We start from the raw sequence: 24,411 nt of genomic DNA on the forward strand, positions 1-24,411 counted from the left end.
AAGGTTTTTTGTGCCAAGGTGAATTGATTTAAATCAAAACAATTTACATCATCGAGTCTGATCATGATTTAAAACAGTAAGCAGGAAACCGTGATATAAATAATTGATTTTGACCTTCTTTTTCAGATGTTTATTTTCCTAAAGGAAGACTGTTTCTCATAAGCTAGTAACCATTAAAACATGTTTATCTGGAACAAAACAGAGACTTTCCACTAAATGTGATACTTTTTGCTAACCAGGAGCATATAGTATCTGCATAGTTTTTAAGCAATTCTATAGACGAATTTAAATTCATTCACATTCTTAATTTTTTTGTTTGTTTTATAATGTCAAAAATGATAAATTTCTTATTTACTAAAGGAATTTCCTTTTTATTTAAGATTTGAGGCTTCAATTATAAGTGCACAAAAAGAGCACTTTAAATTTGTTTTTATCTAACAAAACTACTGTAAATAAGCTGCATGCAAAAAAGACAGTTAATCAAATATGTTTTCCATTTATTTAAAAAAAGGGTGTATTATCTGTAGTTTGTGAATTAAACTGATTGTTTCTGCCCTTCAAGTTTTTAAAACTAGTGGATTTCAACTTCTCACATTTGATTTCACTGATGTGTTAGCAGAGGAACACGAGCTTTTTCAAGTTACCATTGGTTTCTTCACGTTGAATGAACTAGTTCATTAAACTGAAAGGGAGGCAATAATTTCTGCTCCTGGAGAAGAAGCTAATGCTACCAAAAGCTGGTTTAGCTCTTTACAAACTCTGATTCCAACTGTCAAGCCAATGACTTCACCAGTTCAGTGGACTAACTGTATTTACATCTTAAGCAGCAAAATAAATTGTAAATATTGTTTGTGTTAAAATTAAACCTGTTTTATTTAAATCAAAAATTCCAATTAGAATTAAAATATTGGTGTGAGCGGTTCGTACCTGGGCCCGGGTGGCCTAGTGGCTAGGCCCCCTGGCCAGGGCCTCTTGGGTTGAGTTTGGGGCATGGCCCCGAGAATCTAGCTCCCCCTTTTGGCAGGAGAAGGGCTCCCTGCTCCCCTCAGTACCTGGGGGAGGGTCCTGGGCTGCGCCCTCCAGCAGCTAACCGGGTGGCAGCTCCGGCCTGGGGCCTTCAGCCTCAGAACGAGGTCCTGCCTCTTTGCTGGTCAGCCCCAAACTGGGCTGGCTTCCCTCCTTTATATCCCTCCAGGCCTGACACTGGCCAAGTGAACCAGGGTGGGGCTGATTGGGCTAACAGGCCTTGTTTAACCCCTGCCTTGCCTGGCCTCCCTCTCACACTCCTACAATCGGTTATATTTTCCAAGTAATTTTTAATCCATTTTCCTTTTGGCACCCTCCACCTAGAAGAAGATGACTTGACAGGGATCCCTTTTACATCCATTACTTGAATCCTGCACTGATACAAAAATGTGGATCTGCTTCTAACAGGCTCAAGTTATCAGATTTACAATCTGCAATCAACATATCTGGAGGAGGGAGGAGTTAGGGAGCACAGACAAATGGGCAGTGTCATGCAGAGAAGAGGCAGGCAACAGGAAAGTGGGAACTGGGGGTAAGAGGCAGTTGGGAACCCAGGCCTGGGGCTCTGAATGTCAGTGCTCACCGGGCGGGGGAAGGGTGGCCAGGCAGAGCCTGCATGCTACACCTTCTGCAGAGAGATTTAGGATGCAGCATCTTGTGTCTTTTCCCTGCCGGCAGTGCAGGGGTCATATCCTGCCCCATCCCTCCGCCTGGAGGGGAAGAGGGAAGAGCTGTGTGGGTATCCACTCCACTACTCACAGATATCCACGGACATATGAGGCTCTATTTATTACTATTGCTTTTTAGATTAGTTTGAGAGATAACTACTGGGGATACTTTTTTCTAAGACCAAGACTGCTGCCTTCACAGCATTGCCAAATTTTTGCTCGCCTATTAGTCAGGAGTCTCCTGCAAGCTGGTTTATGGAGCACATTCATGATCAGGCACCCTGGGTTTGCAGCTTTCCTTATCTTTAAAACAAAACTGCCCTTTCAGGATCAGTGATACAGATACTCTCCAAAAATGCGGTAGCATTAATTTTAAGAGGAATGACCAATTCACAAGAGAATCTCTCGAAGCATTCAATAAACCAGACCAACTATTAAGCAGATTGGCTGAAGATTCTTAAAAGTCTCTGTAATTTCACAAACTTTTAAAACTAAATCCAGACAAAATCCAAAATGCGGAAATGGGAGATTTTACCATTATCTTCTGCATCGTGTTTTTCATCTTTAGCATGATCTTCTCGGTCCGTAAATTCTCGTGTGGCACAAACTTGTTTTAATCCCAGAAACAGGAGCAGGATTGAAGGAACAATCTGGGCGGCCACAGCCTCTACCGCAGGAGGACGGTTTTGCAATTCCATTAGGATGCTCAGACCTATTATACACATCTTTCTGTCATGAAGTCTAAAACAACAGAAGTATGTTACGTGAGAAACCTGAGAAGAGTAACAGTACAAAGCAACAGCTCAAACAGAGGCCCTTCCCCTAGACTTTTAAATGCAAAATTCCCAATTGCAGGTACAGCATGTAATGGCGGATTGCCTACCCATCACACACTGGCTAAATTCCTGGAGTTGGCAATTATGATTCCAAAATACAACAAAGTAAGAGTAATACTAAACACTAAACATGATGTAATTTACCTAATCTTCAGTAAAGCTTTGGACACAGCACATCACTAAACTGGCAGGGACAATTAATTTGGATTGGTTTAAAGAGTACTGAGATACGGATTGAAAACTAGGAAAAAGGACCATAGGAAAAGAGCAATGACAAAAGAGGTCCAGTACTGAATTGGGGAGATGATCTGACAGAGTGCCACAGGTGCTGGTTTTACTTAAACAGCCTAAATTGTACATTACATTTATAGATTAAATTTAATTGAGAAAATTGCAAATATCAATGAGATGCAAGACATAATTCAAAAGTCTCCAGAATAATGGACCAATTAGGAAAAATGTAACTACCCTTTGGGAAAAGTAATCCAAAGATATTCTACGGGAAGGAGTTGGCTGGAATGTAACAGCTGGAAGATCTTTAATAGTGACTGTACACAGGAAATTTATCAGGTAAGAGCATATAATGCAATCAAGTTTTAAAAAATGCTTTCGGGCTGCATAAGCAAAAGCATCACAACCACGAGTGGGGCACGGGAAATCCTTATCTTCCATCTGACGTGACTGTGTCTGCACTCTGAATACTGGGCACCTCAGGATTACAAACACTGTTCAGCTGTGTTTCTGACGAGACAGCATTCTAGTTTTTTAAAATTTCTCAGCTGCTGACAGCTTTTGTGCCAACCTCCAAATAGGGAAAAAAAGTTAACCTACAGGAAAAAGAACTTCCCCTGGACTATCCAAAACAGGTCCAAGCAGAGTTGTCCCACCCATAGGGTGGGCTGGGGCAGTTGTTCTGGGCTTGACACTTTGTATTTTTTTGAGGGGGGAAGGGGTTGCAGCGCAATTCAGGGGGACATGGGGTCCTGGGTGGCAGGGGTGATTAGCGGAGAGCTTGGTGCCAGCAGCAGCCTCAAGCCCATCCCATTCTGCCAGCTCCCAGTGTCTGAAGACATAAAAAGGAAAAGGGGGCGTGGGGAGTACTTCAGGTAAGGGTGAAATGGGGGAGGGAGCAGGGGTGTGGAGAGACAGGGCAGATTGAGGGGAGGGGTGGCGTGGAGCAGAGCAAACTGGGTTGGAGCGAGGTCACTTGCTGCTGCTGGTGCTAGGCCTCCTGCTAACACCCAAGGCTGCCCTGGACCCCATGCTCCCCAAAGCATGCCCCCCCAAGTGTGGGGTGCAGGGTGCTTATCCCAGTCTATCCTATAGACAGGATGACCCAAACACTGGCAGAACCAGGCACACATTCCTGAACATTGGTGTACCTCAGACAGGTATCAGGCAAAACAAATGGATACAAAGATGTAATAGATAAGGGTTCACACAGCACTGAGGATTTTTAGGGATTTTTCTTGGTATGTTAACTTCGTTAGGGCTTAGCAAAGCAGTTCTATATTCTTAGCGGTTGACTGCAGTAATAAACTACTTAAAAAGAGCAAGCACGGCCTTCCGGTGACAATAGTCCATGTGAGGGAAAGCCAAGTCCTCCAGCATATCAAGCTGTGTGTAGTGCCTGCATGGTGTTTACAATCTCCCTCATTTATTGCCTTCAGAAAGGAGTTAATTGCAGCCAGCGATGAACGATATCCTCTGTCTCCAAATGTTAGGATCCCCAAAAGTCAAAAAAAATAAGGGAAGGCAGGCTACGTGCTGAAATCAGGAGGGCGATGGGATTCCTGAATTCTATTTCCAGCTTTGCAACAAGTCAAGGGGAGAGGGTTGGGATTACTACTCAGTGCCTCAGTTTACCCATCACTAAAACACACTTATTACTACCAGGTACCTACACCATGGTTTTCTAAGGCTTAATATTTGAAAAAAGCCCTTGATATTGTTAGGTTGCAGGTGCTGTTTATGTGCAAAGCAAAATTGCACAAAGATCACCAAGATGAATATTTATAAGACCAGAGAGAAAAAAAACCCGTGAATACTGACCCCGGTACACTCCTCCCTGAAGTGCCTTTCTATGACAGCATCCCCAGTATCCATGCATAGTCTGCAGCTTGGAGTCCCAAAGTCCAAGCATGGTCTGCAGCTTAACTCTGGAAGCCTTGAAATTTCTTCAAGTCCCTACAGCGCAATGAACAAGTTTTCCTATATGTGTGCCGAAACAGTGAATGTCATGTGGTCACTACATTTCAGAATGTGCTTCAATGCTTTACAGTCATGTAATGCCAACTCCAAAATGGAACACAGCAAAAAGTCAAGAAGCCATAGTAATTAGTGCCTCTGCTTCATACTAAATTCCCCTGCTTGGACAGTAAACGAGACAAGAGGACTCAAGTATTATTGTTTAAGATGGATTTATTCTTAGGAACTATCCCAAATAGTTTCACAAGTGTAGAGTATTTGTCTCCCTATGTTTTTAAGCATTTAAATGAGCAGCTTCAAGAACAAATGTGTGCACTTGAAATATATTGTGGTGTTAGAGGTCCCTGAAGGATAGCTCAAAGTCAGGCTCAAAGCCAATTTTTGTGAACTTGAGACAGCGGAAGAACTGTTCTCTTGCCTGTCCACCAAAGATGAATAGCAGAATTAGCAATCAGTACACTAACAAACCAAATGGGACTTTTTTGGTAGTGAGGAAGGACAGCAGCTGCTGTGATTGGGCTGGGAAAGGGAGCAACATGCAGAGCTTCCCCTCCCGCCCCTCGAGGTGCACAGCCATGGAGGGACACATGGAACAGCCACCTGCTTTGAACCTGAAGCTGTAGCAGGCACGGAACCTGTCTGAGGGTCCCACTGGGCTGCTGGCCAGGAGCCACCTAGGTAAGTACCTCCCAGTCAGAGCCTGAACTGATACCCCACCCCTCCTGCCCACCCCTCTTCCTGCCCCTTGACTGCTGACCAAAATCTTAGTGTGCCTCATCCTCCCATGAAAAAGTATTGCCCACCCCAGATCTAGGCCTGGTGAAGGACTCGGGGATGAAACCTGATCAATCCTTTTCTCCTCCAGTTCTCAGGAGCTCCCATTAAATGCTCTAGGAGGAGGAATTTTAGATTCTTTTGCCTTTTGATTTCTTTTTAAAAAAGAACGATACAACTGAGATATGTACTTCCTCAAGGCAAGTGAGGCATTTTTATGACCTTCCTTCAGTGGCCTATGGGCATCACAGAGGGGCAAGTCAAACCCTACAGACTTTGTTTCAGCCACAGAAAGCTAGATCCAGTACTGGGGAAGTCCCTAACATTAACAAGTCATATTTTAGGTGGGTTGGGTTTTTTTTTGAGCCAATGGGTAAAAAAATAATCAGGAAAACTAACAATTATACTAAGTATGCATACAAGGAGATTTAAAGTTGTATAGTGCATGTGAGAAGAAACCACAGCACAAGCTGTACAAAGGAAGACAAGGATGCCTGGTGCCCTTTATGCCCTTGGTTAAGAAATGGGAGCAAGACCAGCCAGGGTACTGGCACTGTCACAGTGGACATTGCTGACCAGACAAGCCCAATCTCATTTGCATGCCCAGGACCTGTGTAAACCAGAAATGGGATCCACATGGACAGTTACACAAAGAGGAGACACCTTCATCTTTTCTTTTAAAGTATGGACTCGTTCTTCATCCTGCCCCTTGGTATTCAAGGATTTAGACCAGTGACCAGCTTCAACTCCAATACCTTTTAATCCAGCACAGCAAGACATTTGAGTTTTATATTATTGGACAAAGGAGATTCTCAACTTTCCAAACACCCAGAAGCACATGGCTAAGTACATGTCATAAGTAATGTACCTGAATTCCTTAATATGAAACTGCCAACATCATCACAAAATATCTCCCCTATTTTTCAATCATCAATTCAAGTAAACTTTGTGAGTGACACACTTCACATCTATTTCAAGCTATATGAATTTCCCCTGCCAATCCTTTCTAAACCATTACCTAACAGATAATACACTCATCCCTCGCTATATGAGCACAATTGGTTCCCAACTTTCTGCTCGTAGGCGAAAACTCAGAAGAGGGACAATAAATTACCATTGAATACACATTAAAGTCTCTGATTTGTTCTTAGTGCTCCTAACTTGGGGAAGGAGTGGCAACATGTGGCGCTGCTTTTGAAAGGTAACTGAACCTTGGGTTGGGGGCAGTTTGGAGCCATAAGCGGGAGGAAGGGTTAAAACCTGGTGGTGGCTCTGGCAGAGGAGGTGGCGGCTCGTTCCTCTGGGCTGCAGCGGCGGTACTTGGTAGGGGAGCAGTAGGCCGCGGGTTTGGGGACGGGGTGGGTGTTAGGAGTGGGCTGGGCTGGGCTGGGGGGTGTGCAGGGAGCAGCAGGGCAGGTGAGTGTTGGAAGTGGGCCAGGCTGGGCAGGCTGGGCCAGAGGATACAGGGTAGCTGCAGAGCTTGGCTGGAGGTGTCTGACTGCACGGCTGTGGGCACCCGGCCACACGGCCGGAGTTGCTTTGCAGCATGCAGCTGCCCCGCCACATGGCAGGGGCAGCTTTGATGTGCGCAGCTGGAGGTACCAGCGGCTGCTCTGGGATGCACCAGTGGTAAGTAAGTCCTTAACTTACCTGGGGGGCCAGGCTGGGTGGGTGTTGGGCTGCAGCTGGTTGGGGCTGTGGGGCTGGTGGGGGGGTTCAGGCTGTGGCAGGTTGTGGCCGCAGAGCCGGGGGGTCGGAGTCAGGGTCAGACTGCAGTGGGTTGGGGACGCAGAAGGGGGTAAGGCTCGTATTAGCGGTGGGGAGTTCACTCATCCAGTGTACAAAGGTAAGTATATGTGTCCCTCGTTTTAGCGAGTACTCATGAGTAAAGTACTGTTTAATGCGGGAGGTGTATATTAGGATGGTATTTTCCATTGGACACCCGTCTATAGCCAAAATTATACTGCAGCAACTGGCTTGCCTACTACATTATGTTGGTGGGGTGGTCCAACTTCTGGAATGCACACATAGGACCTGGAAGTCCACCAAAACCTATGAGAAAAGTTGTTTCCTCACTATGCTGCAGCCTATAAACTATTATCTTTCCAACTGTGTGCTCAAATACATTTAAAAAAGTAAAGAAGAGGCAGAGAGAGAAAAGCCTACCTGCTGGAAACATGTGACATACATATTTCAAGCATTCTGCATGCCATGAGACATTTTACCTTTCAGCTGTTATCTACTTACACCTACTTGCCTCTACTAGAGCCAAGCACAACCTGCACTGTATTAATGAAAATTATGCTTGTATTGTTTGTCCCAACACATCAACATCCTGTACCAACTCAACCACTGCACCCAATAATGTACTGGTTGACGCTGACAGCAGAAAGTCAACCAGTTTTCTGCTTGGAGGAAGGGTCAGAGCAATGCAAGGAATTGCAGGGAAAAGCTACAAGGAAAAGGAGGAAGAATGGGTATGGGATCCTCAAAGACACTTGAAAAACTAAGCATTTTTTTCCAGTCTGCATATTTATATGGTACTAAGACTTTGCTAATGCTGAAACAAATTGCCTCAGAAAGCTAGTTATGTCTCCAATCTTGGATCAGAATGACTTGCATGTTTAAATGCTGTCCAACATTTTAACCAAGAACTGCCTGAGAAAAACAAACAGCTCCATGCAAAGCACTGCTTCAACAAACTTTAGAAAAACCATTATAATCTTTCAGAAATATTGTGCACTAAATGCCCTGAATTAAAGGCACAAGGCATTCAGCACAAAATGGATGTTAAAACTTTTTTGCCTTTTTGGGTCACAAATGATTGTAGATTACTACATCTCACTAAGATGCCCCAGTAAACGCTATGGGCTAGTATATACTAGAGAAATAAGTCCATTTCAGATACGCAATTCTAGCTACAGCAATTGCATTGGTAGAATCAACATATCGAAAATCGACTTACCTGACAGTCCTAACTAGGGAAGGTTGACAGAAGCATGTCTCCCATGTTCCATGAGATAGCGTGGAGTACAGGGGTCAACTGCCAACCCCAGAGAGATCGATTTTACACATCTTTACCAGATGTGCAAAAACGAACTCCAGAAAAAAATCGATCCTGACTGGGTTGATCTTCATGGAAGTATAGACAAGCCCTATGTTGGCAATGTCAACCATGGAGCCCCTTTGGACTCATGCCGCCAGACTCTTTTTCTGGGGGGAGGGAAGGGACAAAGCGAGGAGGGGAAAGGCTATGACTGGGAACTAAGTGGAGGTTTTTTTTTGGTTAGGGATGGTTTAATTGTTTGTTTGTTTTTTTCCCCCAACCTCACTCTACATTCAGTACTTTTGAAAAAGTTAGAATAGAAAAAAGTAGTATAAATGTTCCGCATACTCAGAAAAAACCCAAACATTTCCCTGAAGCCCTTCTGGCTTGGTTCTATATTTGGGCCATCTCATGCAGAGGCAGAGATTCTGTAACTTCAGGGAACCTGAGAGGCTAAAATTGTCTAAGTGCCCAAAGACATCTTATATTTGCTACGCGGGATACTCAGCATGCAACAGAAAAGAAAAATGTAATACCTGCAGGTCACTTTTAACTGCACAACAGCACTCGGATTTTTTTTGGTGTGTGTAACTGTTATTGAAACTTAGCTCTGGTATTCAATTTCTGGAATCAAAGTGACTAGGGATTCAAAACAAGCTCAGAAGTCTGCTGCCAAGAAATGATTAACAAGGATTTTGAGAGAAAGATATAATACTTGCCCAAGAAAACAGTCCGTGTCATTCATCCATTGGTTTATGAACTGTGCTGTGATGGGCTCAGGGTTGTGTGGAAATCTGATGTTGTCTAACGTGTGCAGAAGTAGCTCAGGATTGTAGTAAAGGGCAGCTATGGCAACCTGAAGACACATAGTACGAAGCTCACTTGTTTTAACTCCGCGAGTTAATCGCTCTAGCACAGCTTCTACGAATAGTGGGATGCACTGGGGACACATTAAGAGGGAAATTAAGTATTAAAAATACTGCCCGTTTGCATGACAATTTAAAAGCATTTATCGCTCTCAAAGTGTTCAAGACAATGAGCCAGCTAGAATTCTTCTGTCTTGTAGCTCACAATAACACAATATATCCATTTCCCAGTACAAAAGCAAGAGTGTACTTTCACCTTTAGACTTTGCATGCTTATAAAGCTTTCTAAACAGTTACCCTTTGGACTACAAGTCATAGTCTCAATACAAAGGTAAATATTTTGGGCACTTTGATAGGATTTGTTTCAGTGTATGTGAAAGACTTCAGAAAAGAGATCAAATATTTTCTAGTCCTGAGCTAAATCAAAAAGCCCCTTAGTTTTAAAGCAACAATACATAGCACTTAATAACATATATTTTGCCAAACTGTAACCAAGTATGGTGCAAAACTTCTTATAGATGTCTGCAGATTATGGTTGTTCAGATATTTGCATTATGCAGATTTGTATGTCTAGGGGTACGCCTACACAGCAAAGTTATTTCTAAATAACAGCTGCTAATTTGAAATAACTTTGGTAACAACTACAGAACACAACCGCTATTTTGAAATAATTTCAAAATACACAAACCTCATTCCATGAGGAATAGTGCCTATTTCTAAACAGCTATTTCAAAATAGGGTCGCATAGACAGGGAATAGAACCTATTTAGAAATAAGCCATAGTGCATCCAATGGCTCCATTTCAAAATAGACTCTATTGAGTGTAGACACCCTATTTTGAAATAGCTCAGGGCTATTTCGAAATGCATTTTGTGTGTAGATGTGTTTTTTTCAAAATAAGCTATTTCGGAGTATCTCTTCTGGAATATCTTATTTCAAAATAGTTTTGCCGTGTAAACATATGCTGAATTATGAAATAAACACTTCCCTCTGTAAGAAGGTGTAAGTATATCCCAAGTGTATATTTTGGAACATATTTGAATGTTTATGACCATATGAAAAGGTTTTTATTTCAACGTGTAATCATTTCATTAAAACAGATGTGACCTTGCATATCAGTTTCACTGAACACTTATGTGATTTCATTTCATCCCTTTCAGATTTCTCATTTAAAAAAAAAAAGATTTCTAGGCAAAATTTTCCCTTGAACTACTCCACATTTGCATGAGTAGAATTCTCTGATTTAAATTAAATTAACTCCAGAATTTAAGGGTCCAGGAACAAATGGACACATCCTGTTTTTGCTCTGTAGAGTTGGGACTTTACATAGGAATAACAAAGAAGAATTTAGCCCTTAATCGGCTTGTCTACACTTGCCCCCAACTTCGAAGGGGGCATGTAAGTCAAGGCGATGGGAGATTACTAATGAAGTGCTGCGGTGAAAAATTTTGAGGCGCAAAGAAAGGCACTTCGAAGTAGTGTGGGCCTTCAAAGTGCCCACGGCTACACGCATGCCGGCACTTTGAAGTTTGACTCTTCAAAGTTGCCGTGGAGGAGAATTAGTCTAACGAAGTGCTGTGTATTCACCACAGCACTTCTTTAGTAATCTTGCATCGCCCTGATTAACATGCCCCCTTCGAAGTTGGGGGTAAGTGTAGACCCAGCCAATGTGAAAAACAGACTAATGCAGATATAGTGGTTGAAAATGTATATACAAAGACCCAGGACATTTGTAGTTATGGTTCTCATAATCCAGCCATACTGCAAATACTAAATCATACATTTTACAGCATAGACAGCAATTACAATTCAGCACTAATAAAAAATTCAAAGTTCATGTTGCTGTGGAAAACAACTCCAGCAGTTTGACCTGCACGATTAAATTCTAAATCATAGCAGTGTACTAAAATTTTCTCATTCCGTTCAAAACAAGCAATGCTAAGAGAAAAATAAGAAAAAAAGAAGGAAAATCTTATCCAAAGTACCAGTCTTTTATTGTTCAGTTTTAATCCCATTTTCTTGCTTTTTAGAGATAACATGCCCTCCATGAGAAAAATTCAAAAATCTCTTGAACTCATTTACATCCTTTGTACAATCAGTGTGCTGGAGGACAATTCCATTTAGAACATCTGATTTCCTACATTTGTTTCTTAAATCTACATTTTTCATCTACTCAACTCCTATGAATCTGGTTGCATTTATATAGAAGTGTGTACACACAGCATCAAATCTATAAAATAGCAAAAAGCTGCTTGTAATACATTACCTGGTCAATACCCCGCCCTTTGCACTGAAGAACAATTACTTCTAAAAGTTTAGCTGCATGACATTCTGCATCTTCTCCTGCATCTCCAGTTAATACCTAACAACAAGAAAGATAATTCAGCCCAGTAACATCTGCTGGGGAAACACACCCACCCACCCACCGACACAAAAGGCCAGGAAACCGCACATGCATGTATGTCAAGATGTACGTTATAAGAAAACAAGCTAAAGGGCTTAAGACTGGACAACTCAAACTGTGACCTAACAATCAGCAAAATCTGCATAATCCTTTACAAATCATAACACTTTTCCCTGATGGTGTTTCAGTGCTTGCCCCTTACTTGAGGAAAAAAGCCTTATAAGTTATTATGAGTATCCTTGAAAATTGGAATTTTCTGCCATGTGATTTCAGTTTTGGTGAATAATGGCTGATTAACAGCCTGGCAAAGTGCAGTCCCGTTTTCCACAGAACAGATACAACATGAGCAACTGTATGGCAAGTTTCTTTCCACAGTGCTCTATGGATGAAAGGGGGAATTCAATTTACATGTCCATTTAACATGCAACCTTTCTGATGAAGTTAGCAGTTACAATTGTACAAGCGGGTATCTCATTTCACCTTGACCAATCAACAACTTCCCACTGGCAAGCTCTGGTCACTCTTATTTTGACTATTTAGTGCTCAAACAAACATAACCAATGTGGACTATGACAAGAAACCTAAGTCTTACCTTTTTACACATAGTGTAAATGATTTCTAAATGTTTTGGATTAGACAGTAGAGTATCAGTGTCAATGGTCACATAATTATGCATGAGAGGCATCATATCTAAAAAAAACCAAACAAGAAAAGATTTTATATAAAAGTGATTCCCCCAAAACTCTAACCACTCAGGCCTGACTCTGCAATGAGTTCTATTAGCTTGGGCCTTAAGCATGACAGAAATCCTAAAATTTCTGCACACATCTATCTATGCAGGCAGTTACCTAACAAGATGGGGCTTGAAAATGTAGATAAAGAAAAAGAATTAGACCAGTTGTAACTATATTTTAGCTAATAAATTGATAGCTTTATAATTGTATGATTTTCCTTTGAACTCTACTTTGTGAGCTCTACTACAGTATGTAAAATTGACTTTTGGCCAAATTGGCCAAATTTCTCCAAGCAAAGAACAGTGGCATTAACTCTCACCATGTTGCACAGGTGTGTTCACAAGACCCAAGCACACATGGGTTTTTTTGGCTAATACAGGCTAAAAGAAAGTAACTTCATAAGACAGCTTTTTTGAAGCTGCATCTGCAAACAGATATAATACCAGACTGCTTTGGAATAGTCATACCTGCAAAGTATTCAAAGCAATCCTGCTGGAAAACTTCATATAGAACACCTAAAAGCTGCCACATTTGGGGGGAAATCATCTGGCAGGTCAAACTGTATGCCAAGGAGAGAATTTCTTCATAAAACTCTGAAGAGAAGAAAATTTGAGGTAGGGGTCTGTAAAAGAGAAGTTTTGCTTGCAAATACCATAATCTCTCAAACACAGGCTTCAGGCCATACAGCAAGGAGCAGATAGCTTTTTGGAAAAATAAAATGCTGTATTGTAAGAGACTAAAGGATATGGATGGATATATTTTAAAAAAAGAGGCATCACACTATATTTAGTGTGTTATAAGCAATGAAAATATGTATTATTGGTGAAATAAAGATACTGCCTCTAAAACATTTTGCATGTTTTTCATTCTCTCAGAATTTGTTTTTTTTTATTCACAGGCTTTGCCATACAACTCATCATTTTTTTTAATATACAAAACTGCTAGGAACGTAACTGTAATCAAAGTTTACTTTCCCTTAATTTCAAATCAAGTTAAAATTTTACAGAGAACTAAGACAGGGGTACAGAAGCTAATGTCATTTACTGTCCGAGTGTTACATGGAAACAGGAGATCAAGATATACAAATCAAAATTAAAAATGAACTTCCTTTAGCCCTGAGAGAAGTGGCCTGAGTGGTCACTAACAAAGTAAGACGAGAATGCTATTTGCTCTGCTAGATTTAAAAATATTACATTAGTAACTCTTTTCTACCACATAAAAAAACCTGGATACTACAAAAAGTTAACTTCTGCATATACCTATTACGTGTTTCTGCAAAACGAGGCCAATGATCTGCAAACAAATGCTCTCCAACTGCTGAGTTATCTGAAATAAAAATAAGACAGTTTACTTAAAAATCTACAATCAGAGTAACTTGATCCATCCAAATGACTACATCAGCTTCACTAAGCATTCCTTTCGAGGAAAGGAGAGTTTGCATCCTGGTTTAAATGTTTTTAAACAGAAAGTTGCAGGGACCCAACTATTTTAAAATTAGCTTTCCCAAAAAGCCTCCTGAAAACTCTTCACATAAGACTTACTAATACTTCCTAACTAATGGTTACTACCCATACACTAGCTGAGAGCTCCATCACATTGGAAAAGTGCGCTCTTATTTCAGCTACTGCCTCCAAAGGGGCTGAGGAGAGACCTCTGAACAAAAACTGTACAGTAAAACCCCGCTTTACGCATTACTTGAATTAATGCGAGTCAAAACCAGCAAGGGTATGTTAAAGGGAAACCCTAGATGTGTGTCATTTGTGTATATACATGAACACCCGCTCATGGGGTTTCCAACAGATCCCAGGAGCAGCTGTGAGTTGGCCAGGTGGTACAGTGCTGCACCTGGCTGTTCCAGCCGCTGGCTCCTCCAGTGGGGGATGCCGGAGATAAGCCATGCTGCCCCACCCCTCGGCTCCCCCAGCTGGGGAAAGCCAGAGAGCATCCGCATCACCCCACCAGTCTGCCCACTACCCAGTCCGCCATCCTGCCACTCACAGGAGCTGGGAAACTGACCAGTGCTGCTGCACTGGTAGGTTCCTGGCTCCCGAAGTCATGGGCAGCTGGGAGCCAGGTGCAGCAACACCAGTCAGTTTCTGGCTCCTCACCACACACAGGAGACAGAAGACTAACCAGGGCTGCTGCACCTGGCTCTGGTTTCCCTGCCACTCACGGCAGCAGGGAGCCAGGCGCAGCCAGGACCAGGGAGACCTGTCCTGACTTACTCAAAATTTGACTCACGTGTGGTTGCCCAGGAATGCAATCTATGCTTAAGTCAGGGTCGACTGTATAGACTGGAGGAGGAAACAAAAGGAGTAGGGTGGAAAAGAAAAGAAAAGCAATGCTTCTCTCTGTCCTGTACAGAATTTCCCAGAAAACAAAACCGATTCAATCTCTCTAATTCGGAACTCTCTCATCCAGCAACATCTGGAATCTGGCATGATTTTAGTTAGCTGGACAACCACTTATGGGTGTGGCCAAGCTTCCTGTGGTCCCATAAAGTTGGTATACAGCCACCAGTCTTGGCTCTTGGCTTTTTTTTTTTTTTTTTTGCTGCTGTTTAGCTGTACTTCACCCTTAAATATCTTTTAAGAACCCAGTAAGCAGTGGAAGTGTTGGTAATATTGATCTCCTGTGGTCCAGCAAATTCCCTTTTTCAGCAGCAGGTCAGGTTCTGAGGATGCCAGACGAGAGAGATTCAACCTGCATATGATTGAACTGGGGCTGGGAAAAACGGTGCCATTTGCTGGAATGAGTAGGTTTTACTATGAATAGCTATTTTATTGTTGTTGGGCAGGGAGATTGCACTGAGTGGTGAAAACTGACTGAAAGTCACAAAAGAGAAGGGTAGGTCCACATCAGCATCACACATAAAACCAAAGAACACAGACACTGAATTTTATTCACAGTAACATCCACTGAGCACTCTGCTCCCAGTCTAATGAAGTTCTTGAGCAGACTGTCATCTTCAAGCACAAGCAATCCAACAGCACTCTCTGTGCTTTTTTGATAATCAGGCCACTTCTTTAGATTCCTAAAATTAGGAGTCTAATTTTAGGGTCTTTTCCAAATCTTGAACACCGACTATCTTCATAAAAAGGCAATAAACCATAGGTTCATGTCCAAAAGATGCTGAGCTAAAGTCTGAAACATTATCTTGAGCTGCATACTACAAAACAGTAAGCTATTAAGTTCTCACAAAAAGACTAATTTAACACAGATGCCCACTACAGTTAAAGCTGAACAAATCACAGGAGAACAGCATTTCAGACTACCAGTTTTAACACTCATTGTAGATCTTAGTTTCCATTCTATTTCTTAAAAGACCAAAAAAGATCTTTTATGAAAAACTGAAGATACTCTGAAACCCTAAATGAAGTGCAGTGGTCATCAAGAAAACCTTTGCAGATATTTCTTGTCAGAGGATTGATGTTAAAAGCTATACCTAAAATATATCAAGCAGCAGAAATGTAGCACTTTATAGACTAACACAATGATTTATTTGGTTAGTCGTTAAAGTGCTACATTTCTACAGTTTTGTTTTGTTGGAGTACAGACTAACATGGCTACCTCTCTGTTACCTCAAAAATATGTTTACGTCATAGCTGTGATGAGAACTTTATAATCGAGGAAGCAGAATGATCTAGGACACTGACTTTCAAACTTTTTAGGCTGTGGACACCTCTCTAAATAGTTATGGTGTTCCCCATCTGAGATAGGCAGAGGTGACAAGTGGTGGGAGAGACAGGTTTCCAAATGTTCACATAAAAAGCCCACAGAGAAATATTTGGGGAGAGAGCTCTACTTGGTGGCACTTGGGAAGAGAGTGCCACTTCCACGCCCAACTCACCTTAGTGGGCCATGCAACCTGTCTGAGTTGGGAGAGCACAACCAAAAATCGTACTCAGAGAAGGGTCTGGCCCAAGGTGATGGCAGCACTCCCTCCCCAAGCCCTGCTGCAAGTAAGTTGGGGTGGAAATGGTGTTCCATCCCCAAGTCCCACTTGGAAGATCTGCCCCAACCAATGTTCCTTCACATCCCCTTGTGGTAGGATGTCCCACAGTTTGAAATTCTCTGTACAGCAAACCCTTGAAATACACAGCTTCAGGTTGTGCAGAAATTTGCATTAACATGAGTTTAGCACAACTTGAAGATGCTCTGCAGCCGTCAGCCTGCCTTGCTAAGGGCTCCTTCTCCCTGCTTTCCCCAGCGGTGCAGCTGTCAGGTTCACAGCTGTGCCACTGGGGGAAGGCAGGGAAAAGGCTTTTTGCCTGCCTAACTGCCTGCAGCTGCCCATGTGGCTGGGGGAAGGCAGGGAGAAACAGCCAGGAAACTGACCCCCAGCCCAGGTGAGCTAGTCAGCTTCCTGGCTCCAAGGAGTGCAGGGGAGCCGGAGCCAGGCTAGCCCTGAATCCCAGCTCCCCTCCACTGGCTGGAGCCAGGAAACTGACCAAGGCTGCTGCCCTGCTCAGTGTCCTGCTCTGCAACTGGAGAAGAGCCAGGCTGCTGCATGGTTCCCAGCTCCCCGCTGCTTGCAGGACCTGGGAAATTGATCAGCCATAAGCTGGTCAGTTTCCAGGGTCCCCCAAGTGGCAGGGAGCTGGGAACAAAGCAGATGCCTGGCTCCTTGCTGCCCTGCCCTGGTGGGAACCAGGAAACTGACCAGCCATGAGCTGGTCAGTTTCATGGGTCCCACAAGCAGTGGGTTGCATCTTCCTACTGCTTGCAGGACCTGGGAAGCTGACCAGCACATGGCTGGTCAGTTTCCCAGGTCCTGCAAGTTGCTGGTAGATGGGAACCAGACTGCCCCCTGCTTCCTGGCTCCTCCCCACTCTGGCAGCCAGGACACTGACCAGCCCTAGTGGGCTGGTCAGTTTCCCAGCTCCTGCAACCCCCGAAGCCAGGAACCAGGCAGCAGCCTAGTTCCCATCTCCCTCACAACTTGTGCAAAAATTTGAGCTCGGGGGGGGAGGGGGTGTTGCAGGACTGCAACCCCTGTGTAACTCGAGGGTTTACGCTACTAAATAAAATACGCTGTCCTCTATTTCAGGATTTTTCTTGTGTATTCCCACATGAAAGCTCACATACCCCATGGGTACACATACCCCATTTGAAAACTGCTGATCTAGAACAAAGCATCTTTGTCCTGTAATACCAGCTGAGCCCAGAGCTACCCAATGACTGTGTGACATTGAGCAAGTCACTTGATCTCTTTTGTACCTCAGTCAATGCAGCTGTAAAATCGGAAAGATACACTAAGCTGATCTTTACCTAGTAATGAAATTAGGATAAAAAGTTCTTCCTGCAGATAGCTCATGAATATATAAAGCCTAGAACTCATCCTGTAATACAATAACATGTTGCTCTATCTCCATTAATTCTATGTAGGAAATTGCTGAGTTAAACATCAAAAATTCTAAGTTGCCATTACCAATAGTTACCATGTTGCAGTTACTGTGAATGATGATAAATGTTCTCAGGGGAGAATTTAGCTTAAAACTATTTGTAACAGACTGCAGTATTTTCTAGTAATATATTTGTTATAACAGTTAAAGAGTTATTTCCTCAAAAATTCAATTATCTCTTAAAGATGAGTACTGTATGACTGAAAATTAGCATTTTGTACTGAGCTTTAAATTCATGTTTGCAAAGAAGACTCGCTTAATTCTAACATATCAAGCCACATAACAATTACATGCTGTTTTCAGCTCGAGCAATTTAATATAAAATGGCATGTTGCAATGAATCAAAGGAGAGAGGACTAGCTGCTAATTAAGAGTAATCTCACCTCTTTGTGATCTTCCACAACTGTTAGTATAGTGTCAATGGTGTGTAAGATTCCCATTGCCATCACTGTTTTGTCCTCCACTTCCTCATATTCTTCACTCTGAAGAACTTTACCAAATATCTCAGCCTTATCAACAAAAAAAAAAAAAGAAGAAGAGAGAGAGAAACAGATCTTCTACAGCAACTTATACGTCCAACTTGCCTTGTAGGAAATGAGGTATTGCCCTCTGACCAGTAATGAAGTGGTGGCAGTGTTCTCAGATTATTAAAGCATCTGTGATGAAGTTACTCATGGTGAGAACAATGTGATACATCTGTAAAGGGAACTGGGGAAGTTTGGGAAGCTGAAAAACCTTCCCTTCTGATCAACCTAACTGTGGCAGGTCACTTAAAGTTAGTACCCTGACTTGTTCAGAATAGCAACAGCTATTAAATAGGGATGTTAACTGGTTAACATACCAGTAAGCCCGAGACTTACTGGTATGTTTACTGGTTAACCAGCTCTTGCCAGTTAAATCCAGTGGCATCCTGCTACACCAGCCGAAGCCGCATGAGCAGTAGTAGAGCTGGCAGGCTGGGCAACAGAACCCCAACTGTGGCAGGACCCCATGGGCCTGGCAGGACCAGTAGCTGCACTGGGCTGTGGGATCTAGGTTAAAACTGTTAACCATTTAAACATCCTTACTATAAAAATAGCCAAAACTACTTTAAGGATTAAGGTTTAACTTTTTGAAGAGAAATTACCAGTTACATTTGTGGTGTGTGGACAGTGGGTTTACAAGAGCTACTATTGATAGACAGATTTCAGTAAAGTGTTTTTATAAACATTAGTGAAAATAGCTTAAGCTGGAGGAAAAACATACAGTATATGCAGATCAGAATTTGATGCCATCATGCTACTGCATAAATAGATAAAGGGCAAAAAAGACTAGAACTGAAACACAAACTAGACAACTTATCTATTTTCATTATCCACGCCAAAATTCCAAAGGAAAAACAGAACAGTGGAAAGCATACCAGATTTTAAAAATTTAAATAAATCAAAGAGGCTGTAAGCTATGTAAGTGGGAATTTTTAAAATTATTTTAAATCTGACAGTATCTCCTTAAAATGCTCATTTCAAACAAACTTGCAACAGTAGTTAGTAAGAGTCCTATTTCTCTGACTACAATTTTGTTCTACTGTCTCCTACCAGATGCTGTGTCATGTCAACAGCGATGGTAGCAACTTCCTGATTGTACTCGCAGATCATCTTCTGGATTACATTAGTCAAATCATCATTTTCTGTTTCTTTTACGATGTGCAACAGCTCCTGCATAACAGGCCTGACATATGGCTTCACATACTCCTTTGCTAATAAGACAATGGAACCAAATTAAGAACAATCAACTTTCCATAAAAACAAATCCACAATCTGTCTCGGTTATCAGGATCTTACTGCTTTTCGAAGCAACAACATCTAAAACAATGCATATAAAATCTGAGTCAGTCTAACACTCCGTACTTTTCAGATGCCAGCAAAATATGTAGTCTCTATACTCACATAACCCCTCTCCACTTAAAATTCTGCCCACAGAAATGATCTATACCCATGAGAGACATGCACTTCTAGTATCTGGCCCTAAATTTTCCACTCCTTCATTTCAATGTTAAAGGATAGGATACCATTCACCTTATCAACTGAATTATGCTTAAGTTTCTTTTATTCAGAAATCTGTCAGAAAAACCTGTAGCTAGTGTTCCATGACGTACATTGTAGCAAATAAACTTGTTTAAATTTGATTAAGTGGTCCAGCAATCTCTCCCTCGCTCTAAATGCAAGAGCTGTTTATATACATCCACAGCAAATTATAGCAACATATCATTTAGGCAGGGAAAATAATCATTATATACATCAATGAACCATTGTAGCATACCTTGCTCCTGATTGCTTATTAATGCCTGAAGAGCTATGGCAGCTTCTACTTTGACAGGCATTTCCTTGTCATCAATCAAGCTCTTCTTCGCCAGCTCCACGGCATTCCTTAGGTTGAGTTCATTGTGAAATTTCAAAGTGCTGAATGAATGCAGAACCCAACAGGACTGTCATACAGGAAGAATGCAAGTCAGATACTATTGCAGTTACAGCATTCTGTAAAGAATTTCAGCTTTACGACAACACTTATGCTAACAGTTCTTAATCTGTTTTAAGTTGTTGCTTTTTTGTTTGTATATTTATAGAATATACATGCAATACTACATACTCTGGAGGTTACACACATCACTGATTCTTCTGCTTTCCTCAAACATCTATGGGTTCAACATACAACTGTAAGGTTGTGTCTACATTTGCATTCCTTTCGAAAGAGGCATGCAAGTGAGGGAAATGGAAAATGCAAATGAGGTGCAGATTTACAGATCTGGTGCCTCATTTGCATAACCTCCTTTCAAAAGAGCTTCCTGAAACAAAACAGGCAGAAGGGTTCTTTCGAAGACAGGGTTTACTTTCGAAAGAGCCGCAGCTACCCTACTTTTTTCTTTCAAAAGAAGCTCTTTTGGAAGGAGAATATGCAAATGAGGACCCAGATATGCAAATCCACACCTCATTTGCATTTTCAATTTCCCTCGCTTGCACACCTCTCTTGAAAGAGGAATGCAAGTGTAGACACAGCCTAAGTGTAATGCTAAACTTCTATTAGGAACAAGAGAACTTGGGATTTATTTTTAAAAGTTTTCATCCTAGGCAATGAGATGTACACTAAGCAGGGAAATTAATATTTCATTACTGATTGATGTGGGCACCAGGTGGGAAGAGTTTGGGGATTAAACCCAACCCATCCTCAAAGTGGCATTAACTGCTCACTGAAAACTGTATTTGGCTTTCGCTCCAAGTACAGACATTTGCTACTGAATAATCATATAACCATAGAAAAGTAGGGCTGAAATGGAACCTCAAGGGATCATCTTGTCCATTGCCCTGTACTGAGACAGGATCAAGTATGATTGGCCCATCCCTGACAGATGAGCCTAACCTGTTCTTAGCAGCCTCCAAAGTTGGAGATTCCACTACTTCACTTGGTAACCTATTCCAACCTTTAATTATCCTTACAGTTAGTAAGATTTTCCTATTAGCCAACCTAAATCTCCCTTGCTGTAAATTAAGTCCATTATTTCTTGTCTTACCTTCAGAAGACAGAGAACTGGTCTTTATATAGTTGTCCTTAACATACTTTAAGGCTTATCAATGTCCTCCCTTACACTTCTCAAGACTAAACATAGTTTTTAACTTAGGTTTTTTTATACATATTATATTATCTGTATTGCTCTCCTCTGGACTCTCTCCACTTCATCCACATCTTCCTTAACCATGCAGTGTCCAAAATTGGACACAATAATCATACAAGAACTTTGACAGGTCACCATCTATTTAATGTTTAAGTTTCCCACTTTGCTCAAAACAGTGAGCTGAATGTCAGCCAGACAGAAATGGATCATCTAGAATTTCAAACATTTCTAAATAAATTTTACTTGCATATAATTTCAGATGACAATGCTGAAAAATGTTCTGTATAATGAAGTTGCTGAGACGTAAATAATTGTTTGTGGCACACATGGGAACTGCTAAATTTCAGTCTGTTATTTGGAATGAAAAAACTGCAAAGAACATTATCAGGCAAATATTGCAGTCTATAAATTTTGATGAACTTACTCTAGCTCTGAGATACCCCAGGTTAGACAAGAACAATGGAAATACATGATTCTGTAGCATCAACTCCATTTGATCCTTGAATACACTCTTCTGTTGAAGTAAACAAAAAGTTTTGGATACACTGTGTTATTCAGTATCTCATTTTAACTTCTGATAACATATTGCTGGTATACTTTAAACATTATTTACAGAACGAGAAGAAGCCTACAAGACAAGGAAGTACTTTTTGCTATGGACAGATGTCTCAGTAATCAGTGTGTCCAAGGGTCCAGCTGTTGCAGGAATGTGTTTTGTAACATGGTTCCTTTCCATTAGTAAAGCAAGACAGCACAAGGAACTGTTCTTTAACAAGCTGGGTAATCTGAGGGAAAGGGCTGATGGCCTGTTACAGTGAGACAAGAAAGAAGTCGCTGAAGTATTTTTTTTTCATTTAGATTGGTATTTTACAGCAAAAATCACTTAAAAACTTTATATGGATGCTTTAGGGTTCATCACACTTTAAATTAATGCTTCAAGTTAGAAAGGCAAGTTGATACTTACCTTCAGTAAAATATCTGCTAGAGATCCCATCACATGCAATGCTCCATCTTTCCTCCTAGGGTCAATGTTTGGTTCTGTGAGGATCTGATAGCAAAATGCCATCATCTTTGGTAATACCTACACATAGAGAGATGCAAACAGAAGATGGAAGATAATCTTTATGTGGTATTAGTGAACCGTTAACATTAAATGTTTATTATTTTAAAGTTTGGAAACTCAGAAGCTTAAAGCTTTCATATAGTATCAATGTGAACTAATCCACATTGCCCATAATGTAAATGTGGCAAACTCTTTCCAGTTAACATATAAAGCCCTATTATAAGCCTCTTTTTATAATCACAGCCCTCAAATTTGTCAAAAATAGATGCATCTGCCTGAAATTTCATATTAGTAATCATAAGCGAGCTACAATTTTTACTTGGAAGCAAATTAGAAGAGGGGATCTGGATATACACAAGTTCAAACAAGGCAGTAATCTCACTTATGAAATTTCTTCCTAACATCTTTCCTGACTCATTATATTCCAGAACATGGATTACTGCCAATCAATGTAATACACTTAAAAATGCAACTTATTCCATCCCTCTTGTTTTCCTCATACCTTTTCAGGTTCCATGCTATTTTTGCATCTCTCTCCCTGCCACCCCATAACATTTCAAAGTCTATTCTTTCTTGGCTATTTTTAATGGTTTTGCACATACACTGTGTTCCCTGCTTTCTCTTCTATAAATTGTTTTATCTCCCACCAACGTCCTCAATATTGCATGTCCTTTACTAATCAAACTTTCTTCTACCCACCCCTCCCCTTATCTCCTGCTTCCTCTGCCCACTTGCACAGTGTTGAGAAAATTACCACATACTTCATAGCCAAACCTATTAGCTAAAAATGGATATGAAAATAGCGGGACATACTAACAGCTCAGAGGCAACGTTCAAGTAAGGAATGAGCCCCTCCATCCAGCCATTGGGAAAGGGAGGAATCTTGGGATTCGTACCAAGGTGCTATTTGTGAGCAAACACCAAGGATAGTATGACATATTTACCTCTGGCTGGTAGGTAAATTACAAATTTGAATCGCTCAGTTTTGGCTGCTGGAAGGGAGAATTATTTTCTTTTGCTACCCTGGAGCTTTTCTGGCTGCCACACAGTCAAAGTACACAGGGTAAATTTCCTACTTTTTTTAGGGTCTTCCTTCCGAGTGAGTAGTTCTCATGCCTCTTTCTTTGCTGCTGTCCGTGACTTCCCCAGGAACTACCAGACAGAAACCAACTTGATTCTCATCAGTTTCACTGCTGCCCACAGGATACTAAATAGCAACAGTGAAAACTATTGTAATTTAGTTCCCCTTTGCTGTTTGCTGTTGCTTTGTTAGCTCTAAGACCCAGAGTTTTTTGGGCTGTCTGACTAAAGACTCAGGAAGACATTACTGCACTTTCTCTCACACTGTTCACAGCTGGACGGTTAATCTTTGCAACCGGAATCACTAGAAACATAATTTAAAATTAAACATTGACATTTTGATTACATGGACATTGCTAGTACTTGTCCAGAGCTGGGTAGATTCGTTAAGGCCTGAGGATAATGCAGAACTATTGAGAGAGATCACTTGTAAAAAAAGAATAATTTTTAAAAGAATAATTCAGTACCTCCTTTCGCTTCTTCGCTGCAGTGTATAGGAGATTCTGGGCTGCTGTAGTAGGGGAAGCATAATCCTCAAAAACATCTAACAATGTTTAAAGAAAACATCTTCAGTCATTGAGTACAATCTCAGAATAAAATTCTGAAGATAATTTCCACATATATTGTAGAATTAAAGAGTTGGATGGATGTCACA

At 41.4% G+C, this 24,411-nt stretch overlaps 1 protein-coding gene across 4 annotated transcripts in view; it reads right to left on the minus strand.

The window, feature by feature from the left end:
• Window positions 1-24,411, minus strand: part of IPO8 (importin 8) — a 69,467-nt gene that overhangs the window by 12,286 nt on the left and 32,770 nt on the right. For 3 of the 4 annotated variants that reach the window (XR_012647100.1, XM_075006496.1, XM_075006511.1), the window contains exons 11-22: window positions 24,224-24,300; window positions 22,578-22,694; window positions 22,038-22,127; window positions 20,266-20,431; window positions 19,542-19,702; window positions 18,351-18,476; window positions 13,822-13,888; window positions 13,030-13,155; window positions 12,421-12,518; window positions 11,691-11,786; window positions 9,278-9,498; window positions 2,230-2,435 (exon numbers count right to left, since the gene is read on the minus strand). Coding sequence is in view for 3 of the 4 variants with exons in the window: in XM_075006496.1 (XP_074862597.1) it covers window positions 2,230-2,435; window positions 9,278-9,498; window positions 11,691-11,786; window positions 12,421-12,518; window positions 13,030-13,155; window positions 13,822-13,888; window positions 18,351-18,476; window positions 19,542-19,702; window positions 20,266-20,431; window positions 22,038-22,127; window positions 22,578-22,694; window positions 24,224-24,300 (1,551 nt within the window). In the remaining variant the exon portion in view is untranslated. The remainder of the gene's footprint in view (window positions 1-2,229; window positions 2,436-9,277; window positions 9,499-11,690; window positions 11,787-12,420; window positions 12,519-13,029; window positions 13,156-13,821; window positions 13,889-18,350; window positions 18,477-19,541; window positions 19,703-20,265; window positions 20,432-22,037; window positions 22,128-22,577; window positions 22,695-24,223; window positions 24,301-24,411) is intronic. The other variant, XM_075006520.1, reaches the window with a different exon arrangement.

Source organism: Carettochelys insculpta, chromosome 1 (genome assembly GCF_033958435.1).
Source record: "Carettochelys insculpta isolate YL-2023 chromosome 1, ASM3395843v1, whole genome shotgun sequence".
In the NCBI taxonomy this organism is placed as follows: domain Eukaryota; kingdom Metazoa; phylum Chordata; order Testudines; family Carettochelyidae; genus Carettochelys; species Carettochelys insculpta.